A 17,363-nucleotide genomic window follows, 5' to 3' on the forward strand; every position below is an offset into this window, starting at 1 on the left:
GTGTGTGTGTGTGTGTGTGTCATTAGCCGTGGGACCAGCATGCGTGGAGTGTTGTTCTGCTTAATGACTCTGCTGTCTGTGTTCAGACGGCTTGCGCAGGTGAGCTCCAGGTGAGCTCTCGACAAGACAACAGGTGCTCTCCACAGACAGCGGCTAACGAGGGGCCGGACGCCGCAGCCAATTACAACGCTGCCCCCAGAGCCCCCCTATCTTCCCGCTAAGCCCCCTGGGTAGAGGACCCACGTCATACCCCCGCCCCTCAAGGTCTTCTCCCAGGTCTCAGTGTGTCTAGGCTGTGTGTGTGTGTGTGCGTACGCGCGCATGTGTGTGTCTGTACTCACTCTTTGGGGAAGGGAATGGGCTGCAGCAGGCTGGCTAGAGCGGGTCTCCAGTCATCATAGTCAGACCTGGGGGACACACACGCACAAAGTTGACGACAAACACGGGTAGACAGGGGGGACGGAAGGAGCCGGTTGTGCCGTGACAGGGGGGTGTCATCTCTGGTTCATGTTTCCACACACACGCACGTACACACGCACACACGTACACGCACACACGTACGTACACGCACACACACACATACACACACGCGCACACACGCACGTAAACGCACACACACGTACACGCACACACACACGTACGTACACGCACACGCACGTACACGCACACACACACACACGTACACGCACACACGTACGTACACGCACACACACACGCGCACACACGCACGTACACGCACACACACGTACACGCACACACACACGTACGTACACACACGCACACACACACACCCAGAGGAGCCGGCGGACACTCACAGCATCTTGAGGATGAGGGCGAAGCAGCCGAGGACGCGGTCGGCCTGGGCGGGCAGCTGGATGGAGAGGGTGTTGAGGGCGGGGCTCACCAGCAGGCAGTCGATCAGGTTGGGCTCGCCGTCGCCCCCCGCTGGGGACCTCCTGCGCACGTTGGCCTGGTTGTTGCTGCGCTCCAGCTCCACCAGGATCTCGCTGGAGTTGACGATGGAGGGCGGGGGGGAGAGGGGCAGCGTTGGGGCGGGGGGGACGGGGCCGGGCGGAGGGGGGGAGAGGGGGAGGAGGGCAGGGGGCGGGGGGGCGGGCGGGGGCTCGGGGCGCAGGAGGCGGAGGGGCAGGGGGGGCTTGCGGTCGTTCTGCTGCTGGCAGCCGTTCCTGATCTCCTTCAGGCTGGGGGAGTTGTCTCGGCTGGGGGGCGGGGCGACGACGACGAGAGAAGAACCAGACAGGAGAAAGAGGGATTGTGTACATATTCATGTTTGAGTATCGCTGTGCGTGTGCGCGTGCGTGTGTAGGTGTGTGTGTGTGTGTGTGCGACTCACCTGTTGATGTAGTCCTCGTAGCAGGAGTAGATGGCTGCCAGGCACACTGCTACCAGGTTGGGCAGGACGCGTGGGTGAGGGCATTGCCCTGTCGGACCGTGCATGCTGTGGAGCACACACACACACACACATTTTAGATGCTTATTTGAACTCTCAGATGAAATCAAATGGCGGGAATGACAGCTGCTGCACTCCAGCTAAACACAGACAGAGACACAGAGAGAGAGAGAGAGAGAGAGAGAGAGAGAGGCAGAGAGAGAGACATAGAGAGACACAAGGAGAGAGGCAGACAGAGAGAGACAGAGACACACAGAGAGACACAAGGAGAGAGGCAGAGAGAGAGAGACAGAGAGACACAAGGAGAGAGGCAGAGAGAGAGACAGAGACCGAGAGACACAAGGAGAGAGGCAGAGACAGAAAGACACAGAGAGAGACAAGGAGAGAGGCAGAGACAGAGAGAGAGACACAGAGAGACACAAGGAGAGAAGCAGAAAGAGAGAGACACAGAGAGACACAAGGAGAGAAGCAGAGACAGAGAGAAATATCTGCAGAAAGGGAGACACAGAGAAAAAAAGAGACACAAAAAGAGAGAGTTACACCAAGAAAGAGAGAGAGACAGAGATAAAAACAGGGCAGAACAAGATACCTGTGAATGAACTTCTTCACCACCTCCATGCCGGCGTTGAGCTCATTCAGAGCCAAGATGTACTCCTGGGTGAAGAGACGCAGTCTGGGGCACTTACCAAAATCCTGTGTGTGTGTGTGTGGGGGGGGGGGGGGGGGGGGGGGGGAGGGTGGACAATATGAGTTTAGACTGTCAGACTCTGGAGTGACTCTAGACATTAGAAGTTTGGTTAAGGCCCCGCCTACCATGTTGTGTTTGAGGATTCTCTGCACCACAGGAGTGAACACCTCGATCACCACCATGGAGCGAGGTCTCTCACGACAGTGCTGCAAACACACACAGTACAACACAACACACTCATGGAGGGGTTGTGGAGTGTGCCCAGTGTGCACAGGGAATGTGTGGCGAGAGAGGCAGAGAGAGATATACAGAGACACAAGGAGAGTGTGTGGTGTGTCGTGTGTCGGTTGTGAGGGAGTGCTTTGTGTATGGAGTCTAAGTAGTGTGTGTGTGTACTGTGTAGTGTGTGCGTGAAGGGTGTGGTGGGTGTGTAGAATGCAGTGCAGTGAGTGTGTGGAGTGTGTTCCTCTCACCTTGCAGAAAAACTCACACAGGTCGGGAGGTGGGTGGTTGTTTTCTAACAGAGGAGCGATGGCCTGCCCACACACACACACACACATAATCAATACAACTATTTTCCACATCTTATCTGGTTGCATGTCCCACAGCTGTAGGCTAGGGGAAAGCTAGTGCATGTGTGTGTTCATTATGAACCCCAGCACAGCCCCATACACAGCAGACTCACCACTATGATGTTCTCGTGGTCCTGAGGGCTGAGGTTGGTGTTCTGGGAGGAAGGAGCAGAGAACAGTGAGTCCACTGCCAGAGGGACAAACAGCAAGCATGTGGGTGAGTGTGTGTGTGTGTGTGTGAGTGTGTGTGTGTGCGTGTGTCACCTCCGTCCAGGGACGTGCACATGTACGGGCTATTGTTGCCCGGGCGACAGCCCGTTTGCCCTGATTGGCTGATCTGTCCCTCTGGAGAAAGAGCCTAAATAAACTTTTTTTGTTTTTTTGTGGCTGCATCAACACGATAAGCCCATCATTAGTAAAGTTAAATTAAATTTGCGATATCATCCAGTTCTGTGTTCATTTATTTTGCCACCATAACGTCTGTGTGGCCCTCGGCCCACAGTCACATGACATTGTCACATGACATTGTTTGTTTTCTCACGCTGGTGCACTGCGAATGAAGGACAGGAAAACCCTTCCACTTTCACATGACTTTTTGAAGTAATGGAGAAAATGTTGATCGCTTTTTTGAGCTTGTATAACAAAATAAGTGACTGTGGCGGGTGGGTTTCATGTTAGAGCAATAGCCCCTCCAAATGTCTGTGCAAGTCCCTGCCTCCGTCAGTAGGGTAGAGATGATGTGAAGAGGGGCCTGGTGTGTGTGTGTGTGTGTGTGTGTGTGTGTGTGTGTGTGTGTGTGAGAGAAGGTGTGTGTGTTTGTGTGTGTGTGTGTGTGTGTGTGTGTGAGTGTGTGTGATTGTGTCACCTCTGCCAGCAGGGTAGAGATGATGTGAAGAGGGGCCTGGTGTGTGTGTGTGTGTGTGTGTGTGTGTGTGTGTGTGAGAAGGTGTGTGTGTGTGTGAGAAGGTGTGTGTGTGTGTGTGTGCGTGTGTGTGAGTGTGTCACCTCTGCCAGCAGGGTAGAGATGATGTGAAGAGGGGCCTGGTGTGTGTGTGCGTGTGTGTGAGTGTGTCACCTCTGCCAGCAGGGTAGAGATGATGTGAAGAGGGGCCTGGTGTGTGTGTGCGTGTGTGTGAGTGTGTCACCTCTGCCAGCAGGGTAGAGATGATGTGAAGAGGGGCCTGGTGTATGGACTCGTCCTGCAGAGGGGAGGTCAAGGCCAGGTCCACCAGGGAACGGATCTCTTTCAGAACCACCTCCCAGCGACTCGGGTTGTTCAGAACCTTACGGTACTTATAGATCTTTTTCTAGATGGGATTAAATAGATGCCAATTCAAACACACACTTCTGTGCAGGAATCTACTTTCTGACTCGCATATATGTGGATAAGAGCATCTGCTAAATGACTAAATGTAAATGTAAGTCAGTGAATACTTTGGTAACTCTGTCCTTACACATACAAGTTCGTCTGTCCTCCCCTCCACACACACACACACACACACACACACTTGAACCTTACCTTCCACTGGAGGGAATGAAACCACTGGTCCCTCAGGTAGCTGTTGGCAGCCTGCAGATACACACATTTGTGAACACTTACCACACAGACCATCATCCTCATCATCAGGAGTTTGTAAGAGAGTTGAAATATCCAAGCTTTTCAGTCAGTAGATTTCAGGCCTTCTACATATGGGTTTCAGGTGTGTCTACAAAGAGACTATAGGTGTACGTGTGTGTCTCAGGGATAATAAATAGGACCTATGCCTTTGTTATTTAATAATGTGATCAATAATTTGCCAACAATCATTTGATATTCAGACTTGATTCTCTCTTCTCCACCGTCTCTCCAGAGCACTCTCTCATCTTTGCTGCTGTCAGGGGCCAATCCTCTTCACTTCTCTCTGCCACGCCTTGCGTAAGTAGGAGGGGTGTACGGGAGAGTCGCAGATGATCATGGAGGAGGAAGAGCTACCAGTCCACCAAACTGCAACATCTAACGTTTCTAGCCTACAGAGTGGCTTCAGGTGTGTGTGTGTGTGTGTGTGTGTGTGTGCTACCTGCAGCAGTACGGTACCACCAGGGAAGCTGAGCTGGACGCAGTACTTGGGGGCGTTATCCCAGGACAGCAGCTGCAGGTCCTCAATGGTGCTGTAGGACAGGGCCGTCTCCATGTAGCCAGTGGGCTGAGGAAACACACACACACACAGTCAGTATAGACAGAGATTCCATCCATGACACCAAATGCAGAGAAAGGGCCTCATCAGGATGGACAGGATCAGTCATAGACAGCCCAACGTTTGAGCTGTGTTTACATGAATGTCCCACACTGAAGTGGACCAGCATGGACCCAGCTATTTAACCCCCCCACCCCCTCTTCACACACACACACACACACACACACACACACACACGGTGACGGGTCGTTGGGACATATACACACTGAGGATTAGGGTTAACAAATACCCGTCCACATCATGCAGTAGAAGAAAAATGTCATCTTAATCATTCCGTCAGAACTCACAGAGAGAGAATGAAGGAGGGAGAGAACCAGAAGAAGAGCGAGACAACAAGAAAGGTAAGAATGAAAGAGAGAGAATTAAAGAGAGAGAATGATAGAGAGAGAATGACAGACAGAGAGAATGACAGACAGAGAGAATGGTGGCGATGGAGAGAGGGGGGGAAAAACAAGAGAGAGAGAGAGAGAGAGAGAGTTTGTTTGTCAGCCAACGACCGACTTGTGCTTCTGGTCACATGATATCAAATGTCAACAGGTTGTTCCGTGTCTCAGCCTTGCTACAATAGAGGACCACGGCAGTTCCACCGTTACTGGATCCCTCCCACCGTGCGCTGATAAAGCGGCTGTTCCGTGAGCTCGGCCCGCGCCTCCCTCTGCTGTGTCTCTCAGGACGACTGATGCCAGGTCTCTGCAGTGTCACCGACACGAGCCACAACTCTTCTTCTCTCACTCCGTCCTCCCTAAGCGCTACGGCCGTGTTTGCTTTTTCACAATGTTTATCTGCCTCACTCTCTTTGTGTCTCTCTCCCTCGTCTCTTTCTCTCTCCCCCTGGCTTTCTATGCCTCCCTCCCCCTTGGTTTGTCTCTCTCCGTTTTTTCGACGACTCTCTCCTCCTGTTCTTCCTCTCTCTCTGTCTCTCCCTACGTCGGCTGGTCTGTCTCTTTCTCCGCACGGGGATAGAACAAACAGGCCGTTCCTCTCTGCATCACCCTCCCCCTTCTACAGAACAAACAGGCTATTCCTTTATTTACATCTCCCTCCCTAGCTGATAGAGGCCTGGCCAGGCTGTTCCCCCCACAGAGACATCCTCCCTCCTCTCTCCCTCCTCCCACCCAGACACTCACCACACAAGCGCAGGCCATTATTGTGAAATCACAAAGACTTTCATTTCAAGTCATATCCATACCAAATATTGATTCAGGGAGAGATTTGTCAGACAAATGCAAGACCAATGTTCATTTCACTGTATTGTCTGTTTTATTTGGGTTCATATGAAAGCACAAATGCAAGGCGCATGCATGCATGCACACAAATAACAAGGTGAGACATACACACCCAGAATGATATGGACAACAGCGGGGGAGATAAACAGCCATGTGAGATCAAGACTGTTGATGGATTCAAGATGGAGACCGAAGTTGCACACGGGCAGGACAATAAAAACCTCAGCAGGTTACCATAGAAACAACCTCCCGCACAACAGCTCGCTGTGGTAACCTGCCTTTCTCTCTCTCCTTTTTCTCGCCCTCTTTTTCCTCCCTTTCTCTATCCCTCTCGCTCCCTCTCTTCCTCCCTCTCACGTTCTCTATCCATCTCGCTCCCTCTCTTCCTCCCTCTCACGTTCTCTGTGCCTCTCGCTCCCTCTCTTCCTCCCTCTCACGTTCTCTATCCCTCTCGCTCCCTCTCTTCCTCCCTCTCACGTTCTCTGTGCCTCTCGCTCCCTCTCTTCCTCCCTCTCACGTTCTCTATCCCTCTCGCTCCCTCTCTTCCTCCCTCTCACGTTCTCTGTGCCTCTCGCTCCCTCTCTTCCTCCCTCTCCCTCTCACGTTCTCTGTGCCTCTCGCTCCCTCTCTTCCTCCCTCTCCCTCTCGCGTTCTCTGTGCTTCTCGCTCCCTATCTCTCCTTCTCCATCTTCGTTTGTCTCCATCTGGCTTCTTCTCGGTCTTTCTGCGTCTCACGCTCATCATTCATTCTGTTTTCCTTCCTTCAGTGTTCAGGAGGAGGGGAGCGAGCTGCGGCTGTGCTCCCTCCTCTCCACACCTCCACGTTTCCATAGAAACAAGGAGATGGAACAGAGAGGTGTTGTTTCTTTGCTCTTTACGTTGTTGTTTTCGGAGAGAGGCAGACAAAAAAGACAGGAAGATGTTTGGATTTAGCAAACACGTGTGCAAATCATCCATGTTTACATTTACATTTAGTCATTTAGCAGACGCTCTTATCCAGAGCGACTTCCAGTAAGTACAGGGACATTCCCCCCGAGGCAAGTAGGGTGAAGTGCCTTGCCCAAGGACACAACGTCATTTGGCACAGCCGTGAATCGAACCGGTAACCTTCAGATTACTAGCCCGACTCCCTTACCGCTCAGCCACCTGACTCCAGATGTTTGAGAGAGGTCTAGATTCTGTCAAAGATACACTCACACACCACACAGAAAAGACACACTCACACACCACACAGAAAAGATACACTCACACACCACACAGAAAAGACACACTCACACACCACACAGAAAAGACAGCTTGACAGCACGGCTTTAGAAATCCCACAACATTACTGGCTATTAATTGCTTGATAATTAGCCACACAAGCTCATGTCCGTTACACATCTTCTCGTATGGTACACTGATGACCTCCAAGATATTATTGGTGGATGATACTATTTGTTACTGTTTGTTACTGTCCAGCTTCAGTTTACCTATCCAGACAACATCCCACTTAGTCTCTGTTCATCCACGACGACCGTATTCCTATTTCACCCAGATCTCCCAGAAAAAAGACACACACAACAACCTCAACACATTCAATATCACAGTTAGTTAGGGAGCAGTAAATAATATAATGGTCTGACCCTTAGAAATCAAGTTTTACTGTTGCAGCTTTACAGTACAGCAATCCATGACAAATGACAACAAAACAGACTGTTCTTAACAGCCAGCTACTTCCCTGCCTGATAACCAGGCTTGCTTCCTCCTCTGAGAACAAGGAGGAACAGCGTGGGTTGTAAACCTAACAAGCCCTCCAGGAAGACCAATCAGCAAGTCCGAGTCAGAGCAAAGACCAACAATAACAACATCAACAATCATCTGGACTAAAGGGATGACAGCATATTATTCATTGGACAGGTCGTCACAGACTACAGTATCCATGATACCAAGTTTCAGGGTAGAGTACTGGTCATGGTTAGGGGTTTCAACTTTTAGGAAAACCCAGTGTGTCAGTCGTCATCCTATCGGAGTTGTGCTTCGAGTAGGCCCTTGTGTGAAGGCTTGACCCAAGTGAATAAGCCATGTCAAGTCATTAGGGGTGGGAATCTTTTGGTACCTCACGATTCGATTAGAATCAATTCTTGGGGTCACGATTTGATGAAAAAAACCTTGATTTATGATTTTTTATCAAATTTATATTCAATATATGCTTACATTTGATTCAATTTTGTGTTACTTGTTTCTATTTGACTGTGATAGGCAGTTAAGTGTTGAAAAAAATCCCAATGCATTAAAACCTTAAAATGTATTGTTTTGATTTCTGATTTTGATTTTTGAAATTTGTGAATCGATATGAATCGCTAGAAGACTGAATCACGATTCAAATGTGAATCAATTTTTCCCCCCACCCCTACAAACCATGCAAGGACAACCAGTTGAAGCCAGCCTGCATAAGGACCTAGCCTACCGCCACCGTCTAGCTAACCCAGGCCAGCACTTCAGCTTGACTCCCTGAGCCTAGCTTAGCACCACAGAATAGCTTGCATAGCCCAATCCCAAAGTGTAGCTCAGACTGTGTCCTTTTCGCCATCCATTCCTTTTTTCTTGCAACCCCCGGAGTTTAAAAGCGCCTGTGTCAAGTTATTGTTGGCACCTGTTTTACATAGAGAACAGCCTATAGCACCTTCACAGCTAACCTACAGTGGCTCATTCAAATGGACCACAATACACTCCCTCCCACAGTGCTGTAATATTTGTGTATAAGACCAGTTACAGATCCATCTCTGATCAAGTCCAAAGTGCAGCAGTGTTTTATGGTTACTGCAAATCCCATTAGAGCAGTCAGGTGGTTGTGAGCCTAACCCTAGCACAGCCCTCACACCTCACAGCCTGGCCAGCTACATCCACTCCTCACACCTCACAGCCCGGCCAGCTACATCCAGCCCTCACACCCCGCAGCCTGTTCAGCTACATCCAGCCCTCACACCCCGCAGCCCGGCCAGCTACATCCAGCCCTCACACCCCGCAGCCTGTTCAGCTACATCCACTCCTCACACCCCGCAGCCTGTTCAGCTACATCCAGCCCTCACACCCCGCAGCCTGTTCAGCTACATCCACTCCTCACACCTCGCAGCCCGGCCAGCTACATCCACTCCTCACACCTCGCAGCCCGGCCAGCTACATCCAGCCCTCACACCTTGCAGCCTGGTCAGCTACATCCACTCCTCACACCTCGCAGCCCGGCCAGCTACATCCACTCCTCACACCTCGCAGCCTGGCCAGCTACATCCACTCCTCACACCTTGCAGCCTGGTCAGCTACATCCACTCCTCACACCCCGCAGCCTGGCCAGCTACATCCACTCCTCACACCTCGCAGCCCGGCCAGCTACATCCACTCCTCACACCTCGCAGCCTGGCCAGCTACATCCACTCCTCACACCTCGCAGCCTGGTCAGCTACATCCACTCCTCACACCTCGCAGCCTGGCCAGCTACATCCAGCCCTCACACCTCGCAGCCTGGCCAGCTACATCCAGCCCTCACACCTCGCAGCCTGGCCAGCTACATCCAGCCCTCACACCTCGCAGCCTGGCCAGCTACATCCACTCCTCACACCTCACAGCCTGGTCAGCTACATCCAGCCCTCACACCCCACAGAATGGCACGGCCAGCACAAAGCCTTCCACCCAAACACAAGAGAACAAAATTACTTGTTGTTCTGTAGCCTGATAGAGAAGGCCAAGTGGAGGAAGAGAGTCTTGTCTCTGGCTGAGGTTATATAAGACTCAGACAAGAGAGAGAGGGAACTAGCCTGAATTCCAGACAATATTTCCAATCTTGCCTTAATGGGAGCATTGTTCCTATAAAACAGGAGGAGGATCCTCTTTTAAAATATGAACACCAATCTGGAGGTCTGCCAAGAGACACTGGGGCTTTGTGTGTGTGTGTGTGAATGTGTACGGGTGTTTTGTGTCTGTGCATGTGTAAAGTTGTTTTTGTGTGTGTACGGTTGTTGTAAGGAGTCAGGTGGCTGAGTGGTTAGGGAATCGGGCTAGTAATCTGAAGGTTGCCAGTTCGATTCCCGGCCGTGAAAAATGACGTTGTGTCCTTGGGCAAGGCACTTCACCCTACTTGCCTCGGGGGGAATGTCCCTGTACTTACTGTAAGTCGCTCTGGATAAGAGCGTCTGCTAAATGACTAAATGTAAATGTGTGTGTGTGTGTGAATGGGTATGGTTTAGTGGATGTATGTGTACGCATCATGATCGCTGCTTAGTAAATTTATCATATGCAATGCCCTGAGAGCAGTGTAGCCACGACGACAGTGAGGGGCTTTCCCGTCAAAATGTTTGTTTGAAAATAGTTATTATTTGGACACAGATATGTGCTGTCTGCTCATAGAAATATATGATGCCAGTGACCAGCAAGACTCAAACTTTACTTGGTCTAGAAAAAAACAGGCCACATGTCTAGAGCTTTGAAGTGGGCTAACTACCTTTAGCCCCTGTCTAGCACACCTACATTTCATTTGAGTATGTTGCTGACTGGCAGGCATCTCTCTTTGGAGAGGTGTCTTGTTAGACAAACACTGTCACAGAGGGCTGTGTGTGCAGGCACTACCAGGCTTGTGTTGTAGAGTGGATCTATGTGAAAAAGGACACTGCCACACATGATCGGACCACCTGCAATCTGATAAACATAAGAGGTCGTTGTGACGTAAAAACAACAATGTAGTTGTCAACAATGTAGACACCAGATCACTTCAACAGACACCAAATAACTTCGATCCCAGTCCTGTTTCTAAGGAGAGCGTAACACAGGAAGTAGTTGAGATGGGCCTGTGTTACGCAAATGAGGATGTAGGTCAGCTTAGAAGCTTTACAGCACACTGGGTCTGACTCACCTCATATCACTCGACAAGATCTAGACCTGCCTAGCTCATCTTTCTACAATGAGGCAACACTGCACACACACACGCAGTGTATCTTTGTTGCCTACGTGTACAAGCTCATACCTGGTTTTCAGAAAATGAACCATGGAAACTTAAATGTGTGCGAGATCACAAACTAACATAAATAAAGAATGTACAGTTACACAAATTTTACATTACTTATAAGTCAACATTCTTTCTTTACATTTCTGAATTCGCCTCCAGGCTTGAGCCTGTGACTCTGACACACTCCTGTCACCTGAACACTTCTGCTGTAATCACAGAGACTACTGCTGTGACTGAGCACAGACACTACTGCTGTGACCAAGCACAGTCACTACTGCTGTGACTGAGCACAGACACTACTGCTGTGACCAAGCACAGACACTACTGCTGTCACCAAGCACAGACACTACTGCTTTGACCAAGCACAGACACTACCGTATTTTACTGAAAATAAGCCATGGATTGTACTCCGATTTTACAGTTTTCTTGTGCTTGTGCGGCTTATATTTCGAAGCGGCTTATAGTCCGGTATCAGAACAAGAAGTGGCTTTGTCTCAAGATCTCTACAGACCGTGCAGCTAATTTAATTCTCAACACTTGAACGGGGGCTTATTACTTGAAAGAGGAATAATTCGTAATGAAAGTGAAAGCGCTGTAGTTTACCGTTAGCTAGCTACTGTAAATGTAGGCTTCTTTTAAAATGCCATATTTTCCCTCTGGGCTCACCAAAACGGACGTAAAAGCATATTAACCATTCACTGCACGTGATCGCTAGTAAACATATTACGCTTGCTCTGCTAGTCTATCGTTAGCTAGATTTTAGTGCATTTAAAATTCCTCAAGCGAAGCGGTCGGAAGTGTGGCTGTATTTCACAGCCAATGATTCCGACATTGCAAAATGCAACAAAATGTTTCAAAACGTTTACGTCCAATGGGGGAAGCACGTAGAATGTATTGAAACATGCGGCGACACACGGGATACTTCAGAGGGATGCACCGTGTTCGATAGCTTGCGGACATCAGTCCCTGGTCCTGGGACAGCCTCCCCAATTTGTCTGCCCTTTCAAACTCATACCTGTGTGTACAGGCCTCTTCGACAACATCTGAGAGAGTTTTATCCTGTGCAGGACATTCCATAAGTCAGGAGAGGTGTAGTATCTTGCCAGAGAAGGCAAATATGGTCTTTTTTCTGCAAAAGAACTGCTCAAGTTTGAATCTGGTTTAGTTAGCATACCAACTCAACATTAATTTTGTTGTTACTTGTTAATAGTATAACTGTTATTTATTGTTAAATCATTGTAGTTGTGTGTTAGGTGACTTAGGTTTACTCATTATATATTTAAGTAGGATACTTTAAAACATAAATATATTGTTAAATTTAAATAATTTTCAATAAAAATAAAATAAAATAAAATATTTCTTTGATGTGGTTTTTCAGGAATCCGAGCAAAGAGACTACTGCTGTGACTGAGCACAGAGACTACTGCTGTGACCGAGCACAGAGACTACTGATCGAGCACAGAGACTAGTGCTGTGACTGAGCACAGAGACTACTGACCGAGCACAGAGACTACTGCTGTGACCGAGCACAGAGACTACTGATCGAGCACAGAGACTACTGCTGTGACCGAGCACAGAGACTACTGCTGTGACTGAGCACAGAGACTACTGATCGAGCACAGAGACTACTGCTGTGACCGAGCACAGAGACTATTGCTGTGACCGAGCACAGAGACTATTGCTGTGACCGAGCACAGAGACTAGTGCTGTGACTGAGCACAGAGACTACTGCTGTGACTGAGCACAGACACTACTGTTGTGAGAGAACCCCTTCCTGAGACCATTAGCTACAGTCAACTATGTTTCCATTAGTCCTGGTCTGTTGCCCTCTGGGTGCTACCTGACAGACACAGACATGGCAAGCTGGTCACAGGGACAAGTATTACCAGTATTGTAGTAGAGCCAGTTGTGTTAAAGGTATTAACATGAAAACAGACCGTCATAAACAAAGTGTTGTTTTGTTTGATTCAGTAGAGTGCTTTATAAGTACCAGCTGGACACCATTTGACAACTGGTTATTACCAACCAGGTTGAATTCTTTGAAGTTAAAAGCAGTCAGGAAGGTAAATTTGCAGCTATGATGTGTGGGCTAATGACTGTGGGATCATTTTACTGTAACAGTCTGTCCTCTGAACTTTACAATTGGATTGAATTCAAGATGGTGATCTACAACCTGTTAACTACCTTCTAACAACCCTCTTGAGAGATAAAGAGAAAGGGGTGGGGGTAGAGAGAGAAGGAATGATAAAGGAGACATAGAAAGCAGAAAGAGAGAAAGAAAGAGCGGGGGAAGTGAGATAAAAAAAGAGAGAGAAAACGAGAGTGAGAGATAGAGAGAGAGAGGAATACAGCTGAACACTATTAAACCATATAAGTCAATAAGAAACATCAGGTCAGTGTAACCCATGGTCTTCTTGACCTCTAACCTCTGGGCTGTGAAGCCACACAGACATCCTGCCCTCTTCCACGGTGCCACCTGTTGTAGCTGTGTGTTCTCCTAAAGCTCTAGGGGCTGGCCCAGCTGTGCCGCTGCACACAGGGCTGAAAGTGAACCACACGGATACATGGCATGGCATGTGTGTTTACACTGTAATACAGTCGCTTCAGAAGAGGCCTCCCTCCTTCTGGTGGTTAAATGTGTCCCTGTCTACATTCTACTGGTTGTGTTCATAGTAAGAAGAGATCCGTGCTGTCCGACCTGGGACTGGAGAGACAACATACTCTGCCGCAAAGTCATTTATGACATGATGCCCTGTGATAAGAACGTAATCTGTTTCAACTGTTTATTGCAATATAACAGTATTGCTCTAAATGGGTCAAACTTCTTCCTATCATGAGCAGCATATAGCTCAAGCATATCACGTCCCCTTTGTCTTCCTGTACAAGAGGAAGGTTAGAACTGAGGAACCTGCATTGTGGTAGGCACCACTGTTATTATGCTTACTGATATTAAAGCCCAACAATCATATGTTTGTATTATTAGGATTGTTATTTTTGCTATAAAACCATTCGAATAAATTGATATAATTATGTAATCTTCTTGTGTAACTGTTGCAGAACCGAGTCTCATTTGTTTGTAATTTGGCCTACTTGTGTATGTTCTCTAGAATAATGCAAAACCACTTGAGACCATAATATACCATACCATGGTATATTATCGCCTAGGTCTACGACGTAAACTAGTCAGAAATGAGCCTGTTAACAGTCAACAGGCCAACAGGCAGCTCCGTGGAGTCCATCAGCAGCCGTAGTTGAACAGATTCTACTACATTTACAGTAAGCTAGAGCAACAAGAGAAAATGTCTTCCTCGTCGGCTCGGCTTGGCTTTGCTTGTCTTGAGAACATGATATACAGTATGTTGGTGCTAACGAAACAATGCTCAAAGAGACGCAAATAACCGGAGTTACACGTCGCCTTCCGTGTCGGCTTGTATGTGGCATATTCCTTTTACTGACATTTATTTTAACCGTTGAAACCGGCCAGTATTTCAGAAGAATAAATAGACTGGTTTCAGACAATGTAGACAGCAGAACAAGAGTGTAGCAAACGCGAGGCCCCAGGACATCCGTTGAAGGCATGTGTAGGTGTAGGAGCGGTCGTGCAGGCAGGAAATCAAGCAACAATGTTACGATTATATTATCAGATGAGCAAATGGATGTAACACATTGAACCGATAGATTGCTACATTTCCCTTCTTGCGTCAGTAGTCAGGACTAATCTGTGAAAACGACTGTCGCTGATGTCGAGAACATTGAATGACATTTAATCAGAGAACAGAATAGCCTCTTTCTGTCTGTTAAACAGCCCTGCAGTATAACACTCACCGTCGCAGAAGCGAGACTGCTGTCTGTCAGAGTGAGGTGGTGCGGCTCCCATCTCCGTAAGAATTTCGAGGTTAGGATTTTGCTGAGGAAGGTCCGAGGGTGTTTGACCACACACACCTGGATGTCACCCTCCTGCAACAGTTTATATCGCATCCCGCTGCTGCAGTGGAGAAGGGTTCTCTTGCACGGCCCGGCTCCTAGCTTGTTGTTATTATTTCCCTCCGGCGCTGTCGGCCCAGACATCTCCTCGAGCAAAGGCTTGCTCTCCTCGGACTGATAGAACTGGTTGTTGTGTAGCTCATTGCCCCCGCCGCTGCTGTTGAAATCCATATCGAATAATAAGGAGAAAAAAATCAACTAGGGATAGAAATAGGTCTATTGACTAGTAGAATTTCACATAAAAAGGGTTGGATCAAGCTGGGAAACGAGCTACCGCGATACGACCTCAATTGTTGAAATATGAGTGTTGCGGGTGAAATATAGACAAGGCGAAAAGACCGACAAACACGCCATTAAATAGTCTTGAGTGGGAGAATATGACGACAGAAATGTGAAATAACAATTGCAGTCAAGGCAAATGATCCACCATTTTCCGTACAATGCCCCATGAATTGTCTACACTGTCCGCGTTGCGCTCCTCTAGCGAGCTATTCAATATGTTATAGCCAGGGCCATGATATCCATTCTGCCAGCACCCGTCCAAATCGCGTAATCCACAGATTGAACGCATAAAATACACACTCTCTGCATAGAAAACTACTAAATCCAAAACCCTTGTCAGTTTTTCTCCGTGTTTTTGCTCAATAAAGGTTCATTGGCACGGTTCCTTTTTTCTGCCTTTTCCTCTATCTTCGTGAGAGAACCGAGCACATCTATAGAACCACTTGGATTGGTCACTTCTCGTTCATGTGATACCAAAGTGACGTCAATGGGGAGGCAAGCGGATGCGCGGTGCGTCTTTTCTCTTGACTGTCTGCCTACTGGAGCGATGAGGGCTGGGGGGTGATTAGGTTCCCTTAATGTAAAATGAACATAAAGAATTCACAGCGCGAACGATCAACTCAATTGTTGTTGCCTCTTGTTACGTTCGATGAAAGACCTGCTAGATACACGAGTCAATCAAACACGCCAAGTAGAAGCCGCGCAGAGCAAGGATCCGAAAATGGACGAAATAACGAGCCTGTTTGCAACAGATAGGCAGCAACGTACAGTAACAATGACTGGAAAGGAAATGAAGACCAGGTGGAGTCCTCCATATACGCTAAGCGAAAAGTTACACTGGCCTAAAACGTCATTCGTTTTGACAGTCGATAGGCTATTACTAATAGTATTAGTTGGAAACATTCAATACTAGCCTATTAATATCTGGAATGGCGCTTGGTTTTTATTCATTTGGCTTATTGGAAACGAGGTCAATGTAACCAATACTATTTATTATTACATAAACCCTTCTCAGATTTTGAGGTAGGCCTACACCAGACAGGGTACAGATGATACTACCTCATTAAGCACTATTCTGTACGTCTTTATCTACTTTATGTTGTCCACTTAGGCTCCAAACTTTATTGTACTAACAATAATATTCAATGTGTGGTCAAGAATGCGCAAGTCTGGCTCCACTTAACAAAGATGTCTCCTGCCCCACTTGCAAACGTGATAGTATGACGTTGGGCCAGAGAATGAGTAATGACAGACACGACAGGTTTGTCCAACTCAGTATTTCTCAACCTGGGGACCCACTGCCCTGCACGTTGTAGACCAGTGTTGAGAAACACGGTTTCGGTTTGTTATGACGGAGCGAACCAAGATGAGTATTGGGGTTCAGAGAGTCAGTGATTCAGGATCATTAGCTACTTTACAGTAACACAGGACGAAGTGACGCAGAGACAGGTAGTATGTCTATTCATAGCTGAGCATAATGTTTGCAGCACAGTAGGAGTTTTGCTATCTTGAATGCACCCCACAGACCCAGGTATAGATGTTGGGGGGAGGGAGCATGAGATCATAGCCTCCAGGTCTTCCTTGTCTCCTGGGTGTGCAACAGTGTCAACAACAAGTTCTTCAAAAACCACTGTCTTCAGACTCTCCCAGTGGAAGTAAGCACATTCTCAGAAGTCTTTTTTTCCATTCCGCCCACACCGCTTGTTGCACAACCTTGCCATAACATTACACACACTTACAGCAATTGTTGGAGATTATTAGCGGAGATTGTCAGAGATTATTAAAAAAAAACAACAACAAAAAAGCCATCACTGGACTAATCAGTTTGGCCACCAGATAACTTTTTAAAGACTTAATCCACTGTATGAGTCAGGGCAGCCAGGGTCATGAGAGAAACGACAGGTTGGCTACAGGTTTAGATGGTTCACTTCAAACTATTGAGTCTTTGGTGGTAGACATAGATTGGGGGGGCTAGTAAAAGTTGCCTG

General features: G+C 48.1%; 1 protein-coding gene across 1 annotated transcript in view; it reads right to left on the reverse strand.

Moving 5' to 3' along the window:
- cmip (c-Maf inducing protein) overlaps positions 1-15,774 on the reverse strand; it is a 20,780-nt gene extending 5,006 nt beyond the window's left edge. Inside the window, exons 1-11 of the mRNA XM_067234797.1 lie at positions 14,935-15,774; positions 4,729-4,854; positions 4,191-4,241; positions 3,817-3,978; positions 2,785-2,826; positions 2,573-2,635; positions 2,225-2,305; positions 2,001-2,104; positions 1,355-1,459; positions 816-1,220; positions 342-407 (exon numbers count right to left, since the gene is read on the reverse strand). Coding sequence (XP_067090898.1) covers positions 342-407; positions 816-1,220; positions 1,355-1,459; positions 2,001-2,104; positions 2,225-2,305; positions 2,573-2,635; positions 2,785-2,826; positions 3,817-3,978; positions 4,191-4,241; positions 4,729-4,854; positions 14,935-15,264 — 1,535 coding nt within the window. The 5' untranslated portion in view covers positions 15,265-15,774. The remainder of the gene's footprint in view (positions 1-341; positions 408-815; positions 1,221-1,354; positions 1,460-2,000; positions 2,105-2,224; positions 2,306-2,572; positions 2,636-2,784; positions 2,827-3,816; positions 3,979-4,190; positions 4,242-4,728; positions 4,855-14,934) is intronic.
- Positions 15,775-17,363: the final 1,589 nt, after the last annotated feature.

The sequence above is a fragment of the Osmerus mordax genome, chromosome 4, assembly GCF_038355195.1.
Source record: "Osmerus mordax isolate fOsmMor3 chromosome 4, fOsmMor3.pri, whole genome shotgun sequence".
NCBI classification, from domain to species: domain Eukaryota; kingdom Metazoa; phylum Chordata; class Actinopteri; order Osmeriformes; family Osmeridae; genus Osmerus; species Osmerus mordax.